Raw genomic sequence first — 17,390 nt, 5'->3', positions numbered from 1 at the left:
CCTATCCAGCAGGTCTCAGGTCAGCTCTTTGCTTCTGATGAAAATTTAGGCAAATTGGCAAAGTTTTGTGAAAGCACTCAGTATTACAATGTAACAACTATATGTAGGTACCCACAAATACATAATGCAAGTACAATGATAGTACCTGATAGTACATGTTGTTACACAGGTTGTACCACTGTACCTAATTAGGTAGGTACACTGTAACAGCGACACATTAAAATAAAGTGTTACCGCAACAACTGCTCTACATGGAGGAGCAGAGGCGAAGGATCGCACGGAGGTCAGCATTTTTACTGCTCGTGTTAGTCGTTGGTGTCGATTCTGAGGATTTTGATTGGCCAGCATGGCTTTATTCCTTTCCCTACACTGCCACCCATAGGTTTGGCATAGTTATTATGGCGCTCGACAGCGTATTTATGCGGGTTGATGTAAATGACAAGTTTTTTGAAAACAATGTTGTGTGCACGATGTTATTATTGAAAACGGAGGGGGGGAAATATTTGTTTCTCTAAATACCCGGCTATGTGTAAATGTGGCCTTAGTGGGGACATGTCAGTTTGTTGTACATCAGTTAGGTTTTGGTATGTGAGGCAAAGATGAACCTACTTTGTTGTTTTGAGGCTTGCATATGCCCATGTTAAATTGTGATAGCACCAGTTAACATGGGCGTATATTTCTCACATATGTTAACCTGTGTTAACTTTGACTAAAAGTGCAATATATACATACAAATCCTGCATCGATTTCAACGGCTCGTAGTGTATTGGTATAGACGATATAGAAACTAATCCGATCCTCTTTCTTGTCCATGCGTGGTTCGAATCCCAGCTAGATCGCTAGTTTTATTTTTTTTCCATTCATTCAGTATGGGTCATATTTGTGGATGATGCTTAAACGGACATGTATTAGACATACACTGGTGATGTTTTCAGCGATATCCGTTATACTGTCTCACTTGCAAACACTTCGTGAAAATGTAGCCTAAACCTGCACTATCGGAGGCAGAGCAGATTAAGAAGTAGGCAGGGTCTTGTTGAATATTCACTGATTTTATGCAAATAGAGCATCACAGTCCCGCCCACAAGAGTTTCCGGAAGTAAGAATTCAATGCAATTTCTCCATTGACAATTCGGGTATAAGCCATAAAAACTTAACTGCACATGGTAGACTCAAAACCAGCTAAGGCTGTACTAAGCGATTGTATATGGTCATATAGAGGACGAAAATTCAAGGGGCACTAACCTTGTTTTGAAATAAATGTCTTTTAATCGCAATGTCTTGGATAAGTACTTCATTACCCACAATCCTGAACAATCCCACAATCCTACAGTGATGCCTCTGATTGGTGGAAAGGCCGTTATGATCATAGTTTAAAACTTTATCAGCGAAAATTATTGACAAAGATGGCGGAGTCTTTTACTGCCTATGGCGAAAATCTTAATGTGAATAAAAACTTTCTAGACTAACATTGGTACTTGTATCAACAAGGATTGTGGAACTTCAGGGCCAATACACCATCAAATAGAACACTGTAAATGCTAGTTTAAACACTTCACTTTCAGGTAGCCGATAGGCTAATCATTAGCCTTTCAGACATTAGAATGTCATTATAATGCTGCTAGCATTAGCCTACATGCTACAACAGGTATGAAATATAATGTTTTAGTGACCTTGTTGTTTCTATGAACATGAATTGTTGTTTATAGGAAACATCAACTTAGTCGAGGCATAAAAAGCCCTGTATATGCTCATTAAGTACTTAAACTTTTGAACTAGCTAGCTAGCTGATAGCACATGCAAGCTGGATGCTACCACCGGCTAGCAGCTAGACACTGCAGTAAAATGGTTAGCAAACCGTCCATGCCCCCGTAAATATTTCACTGTTTCAAGGACGAAATCAAGAGTGTCCAAAGGGGTGAAAACCACTTTAAATCAGGTCACATTATTGACTGTTGTGTGTCCGAGGGTTAGCTTGTGGGTTTTGTAAGGGCCAGCATGAGGGACAAGACCTACAAAGTTGTGTGGTGAGTTTTGCAGGGAGGTTGGTAATGCTAGTTAACATTAGCTAGGCTACTGTAGCCTTCATACTATACGAGTCATATCATCATTCATTAACCTATAAATACTTCTTCGTACATTTAATGAACATTATGTGTAATAATTCACAGCAAACTGAATATGGTGGTCCAAGAGCAGACCATGCACCAGTCCATGCATCAGGATGGCAGTCAGATATGAAGCACTGATTGTGCAGTGCACAATGTTGCTAACGTTAATGTTAACCGCTTTTACACACACACACACACACACACACACACGATATAAAATACACGATGGTAAATATATCATTCAATACCAAAACACTATTATTTGCACGATTACTCCTGAAATAACTGCTATTAACTGCACATTCACTATATAAAAATCACTGTTTGGAGGAAAGGGTTCGCGTGCTGTCGCCGGTTGGAAATGATTTCGCGCTGGTTCATGCATTGTTTATATATTATTCAGTGAGGCGCGGTGGTTTATGGGATGAGTAGTTCTTTCGCTCGGAAATGAAAATATGTACACAGTCTTGTACCTTTTACTTTTTTTGGACTTTCTCTTCGTTTTTTCACTCGAAATGATATGTTGTATGCTTATGAGTTACTCCGTAGTTGATTAGCCTAAGACATGCTCTAAAACTCTTTAGATACGGATTTTTTCAAAACGTCAATGGGAGAAATGAATGGGAAATTTACTTCCGGAAACTAAGCTCTCTCGGAGGAAGGGCGGGACTGTGATGCTCTATATCACCAGTTAAACTGCTCACCATCTAAACTGGAACACCGGAAACGTTCATCACGAATTTTGACGCTGTCTGTTTTATGTGATGAACTTTGTGAGCAACATGACTTGACATGGTTATAGTTATGAACAGTAAATTGACCGTTTTTGTTTTAAAAATATATTTTGATACGCCTTCATTAAGCAAAATAATATAGGCTAATGTAACGTTACAGTGTCAGCTGGACTACATGTTAGCAAGATGCACATAACGTCAGCTAGCTCTGCACGTAGCTGGTAACCTATGCAGGAATTGGTAAGTTTTGTTTCATGTTTATTTGATAACATAGACTTGTAGTACAGTATAGTACTATAGATGCTTGTTATCTGGCCCTTTTCTATATAAAAACGGTTTTTGTGCTGCTTGCAGACTGCAGTGTCTGCTTGGTTACTCTACTGTATGCTAGCTTGAGGAGTTGGTGGCTTTGGTGAAGATGTCTGGATCGGCATCTATGTAAAAAATTGTCATTTGTCTTTGGTTCCGTGCCCTGCTAGTTTAGTCTGACTTTTTATCTCTCTGAGTTTTGTGGAAATTATTGGTGAAATCAGACCAGGCTATTAGACATTCTAAAATAGCCAACAAGCAGTAGCAGCATTAGGGCAATACACATAGATATACGGCAATACATCTGGTGACTTTTATGTTTAATAGCATGGTGGTGTGCTGTGACATTTTTTTTTTATAATTTTCTGTTGAGACATTTTCTTATAGTGTAGGCCTACCACGAAATAGCCTACGCTTGGCAAACACTGTAGGATAGCCTACTGTAGTTTCACCATGGGCGGATTATGAACTTTCTGGCCCCTGGCCCCAGATGTATTAAGAGCCCCCCATTTATTGTCATATATGTGGGAGGGGGGGGGGGGGTTGGGTCCTCCCCCAGAAAATTTTTAATTTGTTTGATGTGATTTCCTGTATTCTGGTGCATTTTGGGGATGGCCAATACTAAATTCAATCAGATTCATAGTCTACATCCTGATTTGTTGATATTGAGGCAATGATTCCAAGCAAAGGCTTGGGCTTCAGGGCCCCCTAACCTCTTGGGCCCCTGGGCCTGGTAGGCCCGTGCAGTAATCCATCCCTGAGTTTTACGTGAGTAATCAGAGCAGCGTGGTACCTAGAACAGTTGCACTGTAACGTTAACGTTAGAGCTACAACTAAATAGGAGAGCCACAGTCTGAAGCAAGTTCGCTGATGTCAGATTAAACTACTAAATGGTTTAGACACATCATTGTAGACCGGTGGCAGTGCTATATGTGCGTGCGGGTCATGAACATAAATTAGGCAACCGATAGCCTAAATATTTCAAAGTAATCTGCACAAACCCATACTTACTTGAGTACACTTGGTGTTCACTTTCAATATGACGGACTAAATAGCACGTCTTTACTGGCAGCAGCAGGCAGCAGTTTATAATGTACTTGTGAATATGGGTGGTAAATAAATAGCCTAGCAGCCTACTTTTCTGCTGAGGGTGATCTGTTAACCAATAAGCAATCGGAGCATTAATTGTTTGTGTAACGAAGATTCTAGTGCTACAGACTCGCGTAAGAGAGAGAAAACTATTCCCCCCACCATGAAATGCTGGGAAATTGCACATTTTAACGCTGAAATGTAAAAAAAAAAATCTCCGCCGTAACACCCCCCTATTATTATTTTTGTCAAAAAATAGTCATCATTGAAGGCCTAACCACTGAACGCACGGTCCGCCACTGGTTGTAAGTACTAGACTCAAAGTATGTTAGGAGGAGAAATGGTAGAAGAGGAGGTAGAGGAAGGAAGAGAGGGAAGTGGAGAGGAAGGAGGTAGTGAAGGGAAGAGAGGGACAAGCATGGTAAGTGCATATCAGGTGTGTGAGGTTGTCTCAAGTGCTAGGAGAGATGGTATTCTTGGAAGAGTAGTGATTATTAGGTTGTCAAAAATAGCAGATGTACCTCAACGAAAATAAGAGGAGCCAAAACTTGACCTAGCTAGATCAGGACTGAATTCTTTCAGCTTTCAAGTCAGCTGGTGCCAGGGTACACACACAGAAAGCTGTAGGGCTTACAATAATGTCCATTTCCATTCAGGTTTTTGAAACAACATCAGAAAGACCATGTACTGTATAGCCAATATCACAAATATGCAACCGTTCTTACATTGGGTCGATCATTAATTGCTGGTATTCCCGGCTGTTGAAGAGGATCAGCTCCAAGCCCCACACTCCAAGAGCATTACTGATGACCTTCAGAGTAACATTCACATAACAAAAATGAAAACTTGAAAAAATAGGGAGTAAATGGGAGTTGTGTGAGAGTAAAATTGGGAATTCATAACTCACTTGAATCGAAAAAAACCCACTATCATCCATATTGCCAGAGGGTTGCTAAGAAAGACAGAAAAGAATATAAACAAATAGCAATCAACAGTAACAATAACTATTAGCTTAAAAGATTAATAGAGCTGGAAACTACCTGCAAGAAGGTTCTGTACTCTTCGCTAGTTACACCACCCTCTGCCATTCTCATCCGCTCCTCCTCATCCAATTGATGAGCAATTGATGACAGTTCTATTGGCGTGAAATACTCTCCTTGTAGTAGGTTGTTCAGGCAGTGTTGGGCACATAACGAGCCCTCCTGCTGTTTTACCAAAAAAACAACTCTGAACTTAACTCATGGATTTGGACAAAATACAATGCAACAAATGATCAAAATAAATTATCAGATCTGCCATGCAATGACCAGAACTGTAATGGTTTGAGTTATAGTCGCCTAGTATTACGAGACTTAGATGACAACAATAATATCATGATTTAGAATACTTCCACCCCTATTATGTATAATCTAACAACACCACAGTCTTTAAGTGTAATCACTAACTCCAATTCCCAGTGCAGTGCATATCAGGAAAACACTTAACGAACAAGGTGCAACTCGTGATCTGACGGTTAAGTTAACGTTGTATGTGGAAATTGTTGGAGTCTGATATAAATCACAGGCTACCAAAAATGTTAAAACTGGTTTTGGTTGAATAGATTGACCTTAATGTTAGCTGTTAACTGACAGAACATGTACTCTAGGGTTTGAATGCATATTAAGCAAGCTATCCTTGCTAGCCTATCGGCTATGTCCCTACAGCAGCTAACTTAGCAGCCAACTGTCTGTCTAACCTAGTAATACATTAAGAATAATCAACATGTTGAACCGGTTACAACTGCAACTGGTATGACAAACCGGAGCTTACTTTTTCGTGAAAAATCGTGTCCATGTTGAGGTAACTTGTGCGAAGCTTCGAAACTACAGGAGCGCACTAGGTAAAAGCCCTTCTCTTATTGGGCCGTCGACTACGTTTCTCATTGGTGAGTTACACGATAACACAGCCTACAGAGTAGCATGTGAGCAGAGCCCGTCTACTTATTAGACATTCTGTGATGTGAGGTTTGTTAGGTTTCCGGTGTTCTATGGTGTTCTATTTAGAGTTCCGTCAGAGTTCTGGTTCAGAGCAGGGAGACGGCAGCCTAAATAAGCCTAAATAAGGTTTCCGGTTTACTTCCGGCTTTTGGCAATGGCGGCCGAAAGTAGTAAAAAGCTTATCAAAATAACAGTCTGCTTGCGATTTCGCTATTGTTGTGACTGGTGTGTTGAAAAATAAACAATCCAAAATTCGACCGTATGTCTCCACGGTGTTATTTATTGTGATTAAAGGCTACGAATGGCATGAATGTTGAAAATTATTTTAGTAAATAGTCAACAGCATGTCTCCAATGTGTTATCTATGATGATTGACAAAATGTTATAGGCCAATAGCGCATGTGGCCGTTTATTTCATTATTTGGCTATAAAACATATCTTCTAAGTCAAACGGAGGGGTGTCCGTGACCTCCCTGTATGAAATGTGCTAAATAAACTTGACTGCTTGACTGCTGCTCTCATAATAGAATATGCATGAGAACTGATCACTTTCACAATGAATAGGCCCTATATGTAGGCCTATCTAAGACAGGGCTCTCAAGTAGGGTTACCACCTGTCCAGGATTTTCCTGATTGTCCAGGATTTTCATGGTCTGTCCAGGAAAATAAAAATAAGTGTGTATTTCAGTTTAATTGAAGCGTGCCTACGTCCATAAACGTATGCACAGCCTTATTGGCTCTACAAAAATGACGTAGCATAACATAGGTGGTGGTGGTGGGGGCACGCACCGTGGAGGTTCATTAGAAATGGTAAGGTGGAGATGGAGAGTGTGTGGGACAAGGAGAGACAGAGAAAGGAAAGTTTATTCCACATAAGCAAAAAAGCAGAACCTAATTATGTATTCCCCTTTTTTTCTCAATACTGCCCCCAGGTGTCCACAACTAAAAACTGTTGAAAATATAACAAAATAATAAAGGTCTGCTATTAAATAAAGCTAAAGCAATTAACTAAACAAATAACTAGAAATTGTCATTCTTACTCATTTTAGCAATACAATTGTCGCTTAGAATGACGGTTTTTATCTTGGGTTAGATTGCGAAAGGCGCCGTTGCTTACAAACAAAAAGGTCGATTGGATGGTCAAAATGTCCAGGATTTTTGTCAGACACAGGTGGCAACCCTACTCTCAAGTGTCACGCACTGAGTGTGACAGTCACTCATTTCGGTCTTTAATCACGCACTCCCGGCACACATTTTACAACACATAATTAAGTAGTGAATTTTGATATGAAACCATTGAAATAGTAATCATGAAAAACTAGCGATGAAATTATTGCTTCCTCAGTGCCCACTAAGATCCACAGGAAGAATCAGGACAACAAGTCATTTAAAATATAAAATATATATATATATTTTTACCGGTATCAATTTTGGTCAGTGATTCCCGGGTTACTGAAACACCCGGGAACATGAAACCTGGTGGCCACTCCCCTAAATAACTAGCCCTACCGGAACCGTTGCACCCAAGATGACAAAATATTTATGGTATGTTAGTCTCAAGAGCCCATATCAACCTAAGCCATACCCACTCATTTGTGATTTGCACACATAAAGTACATGCACGCGCACGTGCACACATGCACATGCACACGCACACACGCACGCACGCACAGTCGTTATCACACGATGACATTATCAGGCTTAAAGTGCTCAGGCACCGTGCCTAAATTCAGGCGTGAGCTGAATTAAAATGAAAGTGTATTGAATAGTCAGTGTTATAGGTCACTTTTAAAATCTTGTCATATTGTATAGGCCTAGATATATCCTGGCCATGAATGCATTAATCATTGCATCTGTCTTTCAAAAATGTCAGGTAAAAAGCAATTAAGCATCCTCTCATTCGTCTTGAGAGGAAAGCCTCCTAAAAAGGCCAGGTTAGAGGATGCTTGCACAGAGAAGGTGCAAGCGTACCTTCAATATGGGGGTCAGGGTCCGCTACTCTTAGTAAGGAAAAATGCAAACTCTTAAACTAAGAGTGAGTCTTCGTTGCTATGGATGACGTCGTTACTCATGCACGAGCATGACTGAAGTGACCGTTATATATAATTGTAACGAGGGAATGATTCCAAACACCTCCCCTACGATGATGAGTGACAGGTGACAGGTCTGAGAATAGCCTATGTGCGCTACACAAGCAGCGCGACGTGAAATGCCACTAAAAACGGTTTGTGAATAGGTCTTAGTGAGTTAGGAGTCCTCTCGACTTCTTTTAAGCTGTCCCAGACTTAGGTGCTACTTTTAGGTCTAAAATGCTTCGTGAATTACTTTTAGTGAAACAAATTAGGAGTCCTAAAGTTAGAAGTGACATGCCCATTATTTTTAAGAGTTGCTCCTAAATTCGCCAGAGCTACTTTTAGCCTTAAAATTCTTTGTGAATACGGCCCCAGATCTACTGGAGGGGCATTGGGTCATTGGTGGGGGGGCATTGCCATTTGAGAAATATTTTATGTTTTTCTTAATTAGGCCTATTATTTTGTTTTTTTGTTGTTGTTAATTTCCATATCATGATAATTAGAGGCTATGTGGTAGCCCTACACACACACTGTCGATAATAATAAGTAGAAAGTAGCCTATTCCTCTGGGTGTTGCAATTGATATCAATGATCAATATGATTGCCCTCAGTAAAAAAGCACAACAAACAGGACGCAAACAGGCTTCATAAGATGTCGCGTGCGATCGGGAACGCGCTGACCAGCGGGCGGCGTCGCGTAAAACAACATTAGATCGCGGAAACGGCCGTAACGGCAGCCGGTGCATCAGGCCGGATTCGAACCGGCGATGCAATTCTTAAAGTGCTATATAGCACAGCGCTGCCTTTTCTATTTGTACCACGGAGACGCTGATTAATGCAGTGCTCATTATATACATTAGAGTCTCGTGACGCCGGCTACTGCGTGTAGGTCAAAGTCCGCCGCTCAGCGGCATCCCCCTATTTTGTAAAGTATTTTGTTAGGCCTAGCATAAAGTTTCTCTCTACTCCAGCGAGGACGGAGGATCACTCAGATGACACACAAGGGCTGTCGTAGAGGCTAAACGCAAATAAATACAGTTTAGCCTACACACCTCTGACATGTCAGAAATAGTTTATCCACCTCTAAATAGTTTGAGAACTTTACAATGTCAAAATGTAACAACGCCATGGTACTGTAGGCTACATGCAAGGATGCTACTTTTGAGTCCGCTCTCACGTAGCAGACCTAACTTCAGACATCCCAACCTGCAAATTCAGGGAGGTATTATGTACCCCCCCCCCCCCCCTAACCCTAACCCCAAAAAACTTTAGCCTATTTAGATACTGAAATACAGATTAATATTTTTGTTCAATGTCTAGTCAGTACACCAAATAATGAAGATAGAAATTGTGAAAATAAAATAGGTAGTTTGGTTTTTTTTCATGGCAATTAGCCATGTATAGGCCTGAATATAGAATAATATGCACATGAATTGGCACTAGTTAAACTCACCTCAACATGTCTTTTGCAATCATTTTACCTGCCATGGGCAATGCTAAAGTCACTGTTACAAACAGTGCAGCGTGCAAGACTAGGCCTATCATTATTTTTACTCTTATGAGACCAGGGTACACTTTGAAATGGGTCTTACATTTTCCTTTTTGGGGGGGCACTGACTCCATGACGCTCCTGTTCCTAGATACACTGAACTGATTAAGTTCGGGAGAAAAGAGATAAAAAGCCCGCCTACACTGAAAACTGATTGGTTGATTTAGCAAAACAGGCCAATCAGGATGCTCGCTGTATTGGATGTGCTCAGGCACACACGCACCACCCCTCTCTCTCCCCCCTGTCACTCAGATGCACTCGCGATTTGAAGTCTTGGTCTCGCGTGCACGCTCTTGATCGCTCGCTCTAGATTCCGGGAGATTTTATCTAATTTGCGGGCGTCAGGGAGCCGCTGTTAATATGCGGGAGACTCCCGGAACTTCCGGGAGATTTGGGATGTCTGTAACTTTACTCCACTTAAACGCACCTTGCGCACACAGGAGAAAGGTTTGTCATTGTAAATAGAGTGGCAGATTCCAGCTGGCTTGTCATTGTGTAGCCTATCTATTTTTTTAGACACGTTTACATTGAAACAAATGACATGCCGAGCTGATTGAAACACATTCCATTCAGATAGCTACCAGGCTCATAATTCACATTTAATTTCAGACATAAATGTGAAGCAAATAAATGCTATTAAATTTTAAAAGCAATGAATGTTGCTAATAATGTAATATTGTGCATATTTTTGCTATTGTGCGATACAAACAAGCAAGAGCAAAAGGGCATTATAAGAAAGACTCTCTTAAAGTGACAATGCACCAAACAGCATTTATTTAAAATTAATTGATTAAAAACAACATTTAAAATGAATGACTAAAACAAACACAGCAACACAGACACAGTCTGTGTATTCATCACAATCAACTACAAACGTGTTTTTTTTTTCGCGTCGTGGGTGGGCTTGGTGGCACCACAAAGCAATTCCCTAGGACACTAAAATGGCCAGCAGCGGCACTGGTCAGAAGAGTTGCAGGCAACGAGTGTTGCTGCTGAACCTTCTAAGTATTGTCCTTCCATTCACTTGTGCATTTGCGTGTCAAGTCTTTCTCGAATACAAGCTGCACCAACCGGGCCTTTCTCTCGTGTAGCATTGAGCGTCTGTGTTTCAAAAAAACATTTCTCAGAGTGGAGTATGAATTCTCACACATTGCCGTGCATGCGCCAAATGTTAATGCATGTTTGAAAGCAGTCAGCACACTGGGCATGGCAATCAGATGGTTGTGGTACGTTGAGATGATGTGCTGTATAGTCCAGTCTCCCTCCATTGCTTGCTTTTGTGACATTAAAAACTCTTTAGCAACTTCAAACTCAGCGCCGTCAACGATATTTGATTGTGACAGGTTGAGAATATGCTTCACAGCTTTCACATCAGGGAAGTTTGATCACCTTCCGTGCGCAAGGTGCGTTTAAGTGGAGTAAAGTTGTGAGTTGCGCTTGCTGAATCTACGCTCCAGTTCCACAACCACCGAATCAATTGTGTTGTACAATCTCCGAATTTCAATTTCGAAGTCATCATCACATCTGTGTCCTCCTGTAGACCCCATAACGATGTAACCATCCATCCGTGTACTCTATGCATCTCCGTTTGGACCCGGAAGTCAGTGACTCGCTGGTGGCCGTGGCAGTATCCAGCACCTGCTTAAACTCCTCATCACAACAGAGTTTTTTAACACATGCTGTTGCACTTTTTTAACACATGCTGTTGCACTTAAACCCGTCAACAAGTCAGTGTCCTCTCTCTGGAGAAGCTTATTCGGTGGGTCCAACAGAGAAAGGATCCTGTGGGTAAAGTTGCCAAGGAACATGAAACTTGGCTCTGATACCTCGCGCAGTAGGCCTGTAGCTTCCATTCTCGTCTCTGCGCCATAGTTCAGCACAGTGTCAGCATCGATCCGAATCGATTTTATGTCATTAAATGACTTAAGAACAGTGTTGGGGAAGTTACTTTTAAAAAGTAGTGTTTGCTCGTTACTTGTTACTTCTCAAAAAAGTAACCCTTTACTTTACTTAGTTACCCTCTATGGAAAGTAACTTTTTACGTTACTTTTATGTTGCTCGACTTTGGGCAGAACCCAATATCTGTTCCTAAATGTGTAGGCCTACATAAAGTTCTACTATGGAGGACATAACAGGTATTTATTTTGTGGTCTTTATTATAAATAAAATGCCACAAACAGAGCACTTGACAAGAAAACATCACCACTAAACATCACCACTAAAGCCCTATGAAACAATATCAAATAACATAGCCTCAATACATCTTCGGCATATAGGTGAACACACAATATATCAGGGCTTATTTTATAGCCTTTCATTAAACAGGCGCTCCTCCAAAATTTGGTGCAAAGCTAGTGCAAATCGTATCAATAGGCTGGCAGTAGAGTTAACGGCAGTGGACAAAATCAGGGCACAGTGTAGGCTCCAACTAACACTCACATTCCTCCCCTTAGTTTCAACAAGTTGGAAGTAATGTGAATACCTCCATCATCCCTCAGAAGTTAGCGTTGGCTGCGTCTCGCTTGCTATGATTGCTCTTCATTGCCACCTCTGTCACATACCGTGGAGCTATGATTACACTTCATGCTACCAGCCTCTGTCACGTAGGCTGCCGTGTGGAGAAAGCAGCGTCGCTGTCAAATCTGTCCCTGCCTGGGAAAAGTAACGTTGCACCGATATGAAAAAGGAACTACGTTACTTTGTAACGCGTTACACACAACACTGCTTAAGAATGACTGAGACAGTGGCAAGATGCCCTGTCCATCTCTGGTCCAGAAGATGTTTAAGATGAACACCTTTATAATGCATAGCAACCGTTGGCTTCCTACAGAATTTGTAGAGGGAATTGCACACATCAAAAAACTCCAAAAGTGCGGTCTCTGCAGACATGGCATGAACCACAACCAAATGCAACTGAGTTCCATCAAGTTCCATCAACTTTCAAGGTGTAATAGGAGTCACCAACCTCCTCCACTATAGCCTCTGTCACTACACTACTGAGTGCTCTTATAAAAAACATATAGTGAAATGTGTGAAAACATTTTAGTGAAAAAATAAGTTAGGAGTGACACACCCATTATTTTTAGGAGCTGCTCCTAAATTCACCAGTTAGGAGCTACTTTTAGCCTAAAAATTCTTTGTGAATACGGCCCCTGTTCAGCAGAGAGAGAGGAACGACATTCTGAAATAAAAAATGGGGAATTGTCGTCTGGGTGGCACTAGCAGGCGATAAAGCGAATGACCTATTGACCTGTATTGGCACAATGGAATTACACTGTCAACGCAAAAGTTGTTAGGCTGAGAAAACTAAAAAAAACAGGCTGCTTAAAGGAACACGCCACCCAATGTCAGTAGTAATATATGTTCTTACCTTAACTTTCACAAGTTGAGTCATACCTCTCCCATGTCGGTACGTGCACTCAAACGTTCTGGTTCACGGCGCGAATGTGTTAGCATGTTGCTATGCTAGCGGGCTCAGACGTAGCCAGACGTAGAAGTAATCAAAAACATCCACGTTTTCCCGACTTAAATACAGTTACACGAGTAGTTGATTAAAATGTCTACGGTCAAACAACATGAAACGTGGTGATTTTCCAAGCGAATAAACAGACCTAGTGTAGTAATATTAATTAAAGGTCTCATCTCATCGTTTTTTCATTAATTTTGCAGTGGTCTGTAGTATTGATGAATGCCCTGTGAGCCGGTTTTGGTGAAAAAAATGCTGTCCTGCGTCTGTTTCATGCTGTTCTAGTTTGGTGGGGAAGGTGGGCGGGGAGGAACGACTGGATTTCGCCTCTAGTCATGAATATTAATGACATGCTAATGAATTCACCTCTGATTGGCTAACAGTACTGTGGCGCTTCCTCCAGTGCGTCCTCATCCGATTCTGCCTGTGCTATGCTCCATATTCAACTTTACAGTGCTAAAACCTGGCTAAAACTCGAGTCAAAACTGTTGCACAAAATGTCTTCGGAGATACAACTTCATGTGTTTGATCCTAGTATTCGAGTAGGAAGAAGAACCGCTTCCTGATCGTTTGTCGGTGAACGTTGGTTTAATAGAATGTTAACAATTGCCTGTCAGCTTAAAATTTCTCTTAAAAGAGGTAAACGTTTGTGACAATCGTCATCTTGCTTTCAAGTAATAAACAGTTGGAAACGTTTTAAAATAAAGACCTATTTCTTTACACAGTCAAAAGTCTTTGCAATCTTCCTAGTAGATATTTTACTTCACAACACAGGTAAGCACCCTAAATGCAGTTCAGCCACTGACCTAGCCTGCTAATGCTATCGGAATAGCTAGATAGTTATGGTTTGAATTCCATGATACTATCATTGAAAGACCACTTGGTCATAGCCCAATATATATATAGATCTAAATGCAAACACGCCTACCTAGCTATATTTTGCTGGAATTGTACCAGAATGCCTACAGAAGCAGAGAATGTGTGCTGCAAGACTTCTCCGGTAATGAGAACTATGGCTTTGATAGCCTGACATTGGCAGAGGTTAGCCTACTCAAGTTTTCTGTCACGTATGACAGAAAAAGTAGCCTACTATAGGAATCTTATAGTATTTTGGGACTAAATATTGCAGTAATCTTATAGGAATACTATAGTACTATAAGACTACTATAGAAAAACTATAGCAGTTACAGTATATTATAGAGTTATTAGTAGTACTTCTACAGTATGTCCCAATTATTCCTATAAGATTACTATAATATTTTGTCCCAAATACTATAAGATTCCTATACTACTTTTTTGTAAGGGGATTGCTCATGTGGTTAGAAAAATGGGCAACACCAGTACCCCTGTTGTCTGTATGACCCTGTACCCAGGATTAGAACCAGTCTGCCTTAGCATAATGTACTCCCTTCAAAATGCACTAAACATTCGACTATGACGACTATGGCCCTCTGTGAGACAGAAGATATGAAAGGTAAGATAAACCTTAAGCTTAAAAGGGACAAAAACTGATGAAACTCCTAAAACAAATATACAAAACAGGTCAATTATCTATAAACAACTTTATTATATTTACATACAGCAGTGGTACTCAAAGTGTGGTCCGCAAGCTATCTCAAGTGTTCCACAAGTAGATGTGGTAAAATATAATAGATGAGTTGTTTGCAATATTGAACCAACTTGTATGTAAATCCAAACAGTTCTGCAACACTGATGTAACCTATGCCAGTTTAAATCATATGAATCCTCCGACACCATAAGCAAGGTGCAAAGACAATAAGCAAGGTGGTTCAGTAAGAAGGCCTATTGTGTAATATACTGTTGAAGTACAGTAGGTCTACTGTTTTTTTTTTTTTTTGCTAGGTGGTGTGTGAAACACTGACAAATAGTAATATTGCAGTCTATTAAAATAATGCAAACACAAAACAAGAACATCCAAACTATGCACAGAATTAACAATGTCCTCTTTTTGCCAGACGATGCAGACATCTGGCCTACAGATCCTTTGTAAGATGGTGCTGGGATTATTTAGGGAAAAAGGTCTGTTGTTTCGGCTTGTATTGTCCTGGGGATCCGAAGGGACAACACACAAAACACATTCGTTGGCTGTGATGATTTTATTACATTGCTCTTTGATTGCGCTGGGCCATAGGTGGAGCCATCAGGTGTTATTGTGGAGATGTCGCTTTCATCCTCCTCCTCCTCTTGATCAACCCGAGGTCTTCTAGCTGGCCTTGGATGAACAGGCTTGATGGCAGTAGAGGTAGCAGGCCCCCATGCCCATGGTGTATCCGAAGTGCTTGTATCAATACTCATACTTTTCATGAAGTATTCTGTTTGGGTACCTAAAGTAAATAAATGTGTATTACTGTCAAGTTACAAGATACTAATAGTACACAGGACATTCACTATCTCACAAAACTGTACTGGCACAATGGAAACAAAAATATTTTAGTGACTCTGGTAAGGTGTATGATGTACTAAGTAGCACACCCACAAGAAGACATTCGGTAATATCAATTCTATCTGTTATGCAATTCATGGTTTTCATCAGGTCCATTTACACAGGTGTATTAATCAAGCACCATGCAGTCTGCATTCATAATCGAGGTGCTTGATTTTATACACCTGTGGAAAGTGACCTGAAGAAACCCATGAATTAACTTTCCAAAACATTGACGAGCACATAAGAACCTGTATTAGCCTACTAGAAAAAGACTTCTAGAAACTAACTAGCACAACAATAAAAGTTAGATCACAAACCTTTGCTTCTAACGTGATGACCTAATGTAGGCTAGAAAGCGGTGTAGCCTGACATGAGGATGTGCTCTGGAAGACATACAAAACACTAAGTAAACAGCAAGTAATCAAACAAAACATCATTGTATGTCAATGTAATAATGGCAAGAAGACATAAATTAGACTGAAGTGTAAATACCTGAGCTCTAGTGATAGCAACTTAGCCTAATAGTGCAGGGGTATTGTGTTTTTGATTTTCCCTGTTTAGACTAGAACAATACCCGTACTTAGTTGAGCATAAAATATTGTTGCTAATATTATTATTTGTGGTTTAACGCTTAGGTTAGAAGATTATAGGTTCAACAAGCTAAATCTCTGGGTAGTGTGGTCAGTTTCTTATGAGTGTAGCTACACCAGGCACGTAACTGAAGCATTCTGTTCGCGTTATGTACTGCAACAATTAGCTTCCAATAGGCCTAATCAATGGAAGTAGCTACACCTGGCGTGTTCGTGGCCTGTAGGCTACGTTCGGGAAAATAGACCATTCCTCTAATGGATTTTACCAGAGCCCTTCCTATTAGGCATTCTCTGATTTTACACGTCGCGAACAGAACACTTCAGTTATGTGCCTGGTGTAGCTTCCTGTAATATAGGCTAGCCTAAGCCTAGCTTGTACCCTTTTCATGCATGCTAACGTGAAGAATATGAACATGCTATTTTGTAACAGACGTTAGGTGGAAAAGTTTGTTTGTACTTACAGCCTGTGAGCTGGTGGTCGATCGTCATGACGGTACAGAACCAGAACATCAATGCAAAACCACTTTCTAAGGCAGTGAGTGTGGTCGAAATGATTGGAACACAGAACTAATGTTGCACTACTTCGGTGGTGGTGTTCCAACAATAAATCCGAACCATTTCTTCCTCAACTCATGTTTCTAAGGCAAGACATGCAACATTGATGTGTTATTGCCACAAATAAAACAGGCACGATTTTTTTTTCCGCCATGTTGGCAACTTGCTGTTAGCTCCTACTAGCTGCAGAGAGACAATCCCCTAGCCGCAAAATCTTCCAGTCTTCCTGTAGGCGGTCACAAGCCAAGGTGGGCGAGGCCATGAATAATCAGTTTCCCTTCGGCGTCATTGGGAAGGGCTCTTTCTGATTTGCTTGTTTTTCCGTGTATTTTCTTTCATTGGCTAATGCGGGCAATGGGGGTAGAAGATCATTTTCACGTGCAGCATGCATATGCAACTTGGAGTGAGCTATAGTATTTCGAAAGTAACAAGTATTAAACGGTTTCTCAGTGAATGTGACCTTTAACACCTAATTGTAGATCCTATCCACCAC

The 17,390-nt window shown here is 40.7% G+C and overlaps 1 protein-coding gene across 10 annotated transcripts in view; it reads right to left on the bottom strand.

Annotated features, from left to right (window-relative positions):
• Window positions 1–6,348, bottom strand: part of atxn3 (ataxin 3) — a 77,087-nt gene extending 70,739 nt beyond the window's left edge. For 4 of the 10 annotated variants that reach the window (XM_042091392.1, XM_042091382.1, XM_042091383.1 and 1 more), the window contains exons 1-4: window positions 6,053–6,346; window positions 5,284–5,448; window positions 5,151–5,195; window positions 4,969–5,054 (exon numbers count right to left, since the gene is read on the bottom strand). In XM_042091392.1, coding sequence (XP_041947326.1) covers window positions 4,969–5,054; window positions 5,151–5,195; window positions 5,284–5,448; window positions 6,053–6,076 — 320 coding nt within the window. In that variant the 5' untranslated portion in view covers window positions 6,077–6,346. Of the gene's footprint in view, window positions 1–4,968; window positions 5,055–5,150; window positions 5,196–5,283; window positions 5,449–6,052 lie in introns of all 10 variants that reach the window. The other 6 variants (XM_042091389.1, XM_042091390.1, XM_042091385.1 and 3 more) reach the window with 4 other exon arrangements.
• Window positions 6,349–17,390: the final 11,042 nt, after the last annotated feature.

This window comes from Alosa sapidissima, chromosome 5 (genome assembly GCF_018492685.1).
Source record: "Alosa sapidissima isolate fAloSap1 chromosome 5, fAloSap1.pri, whole genome shotgun sequence".
In the NCBI taxonomy this organism is placed as follows: Eukaryota; Metazoa; Chordata; class Actinopteri; order Clupeiformes; family Clupeidae; genus Alosa; species Alosa sapidissima.
This window is presented reverse-complemented; position numbering and strand designations above follow the sequence as displayed.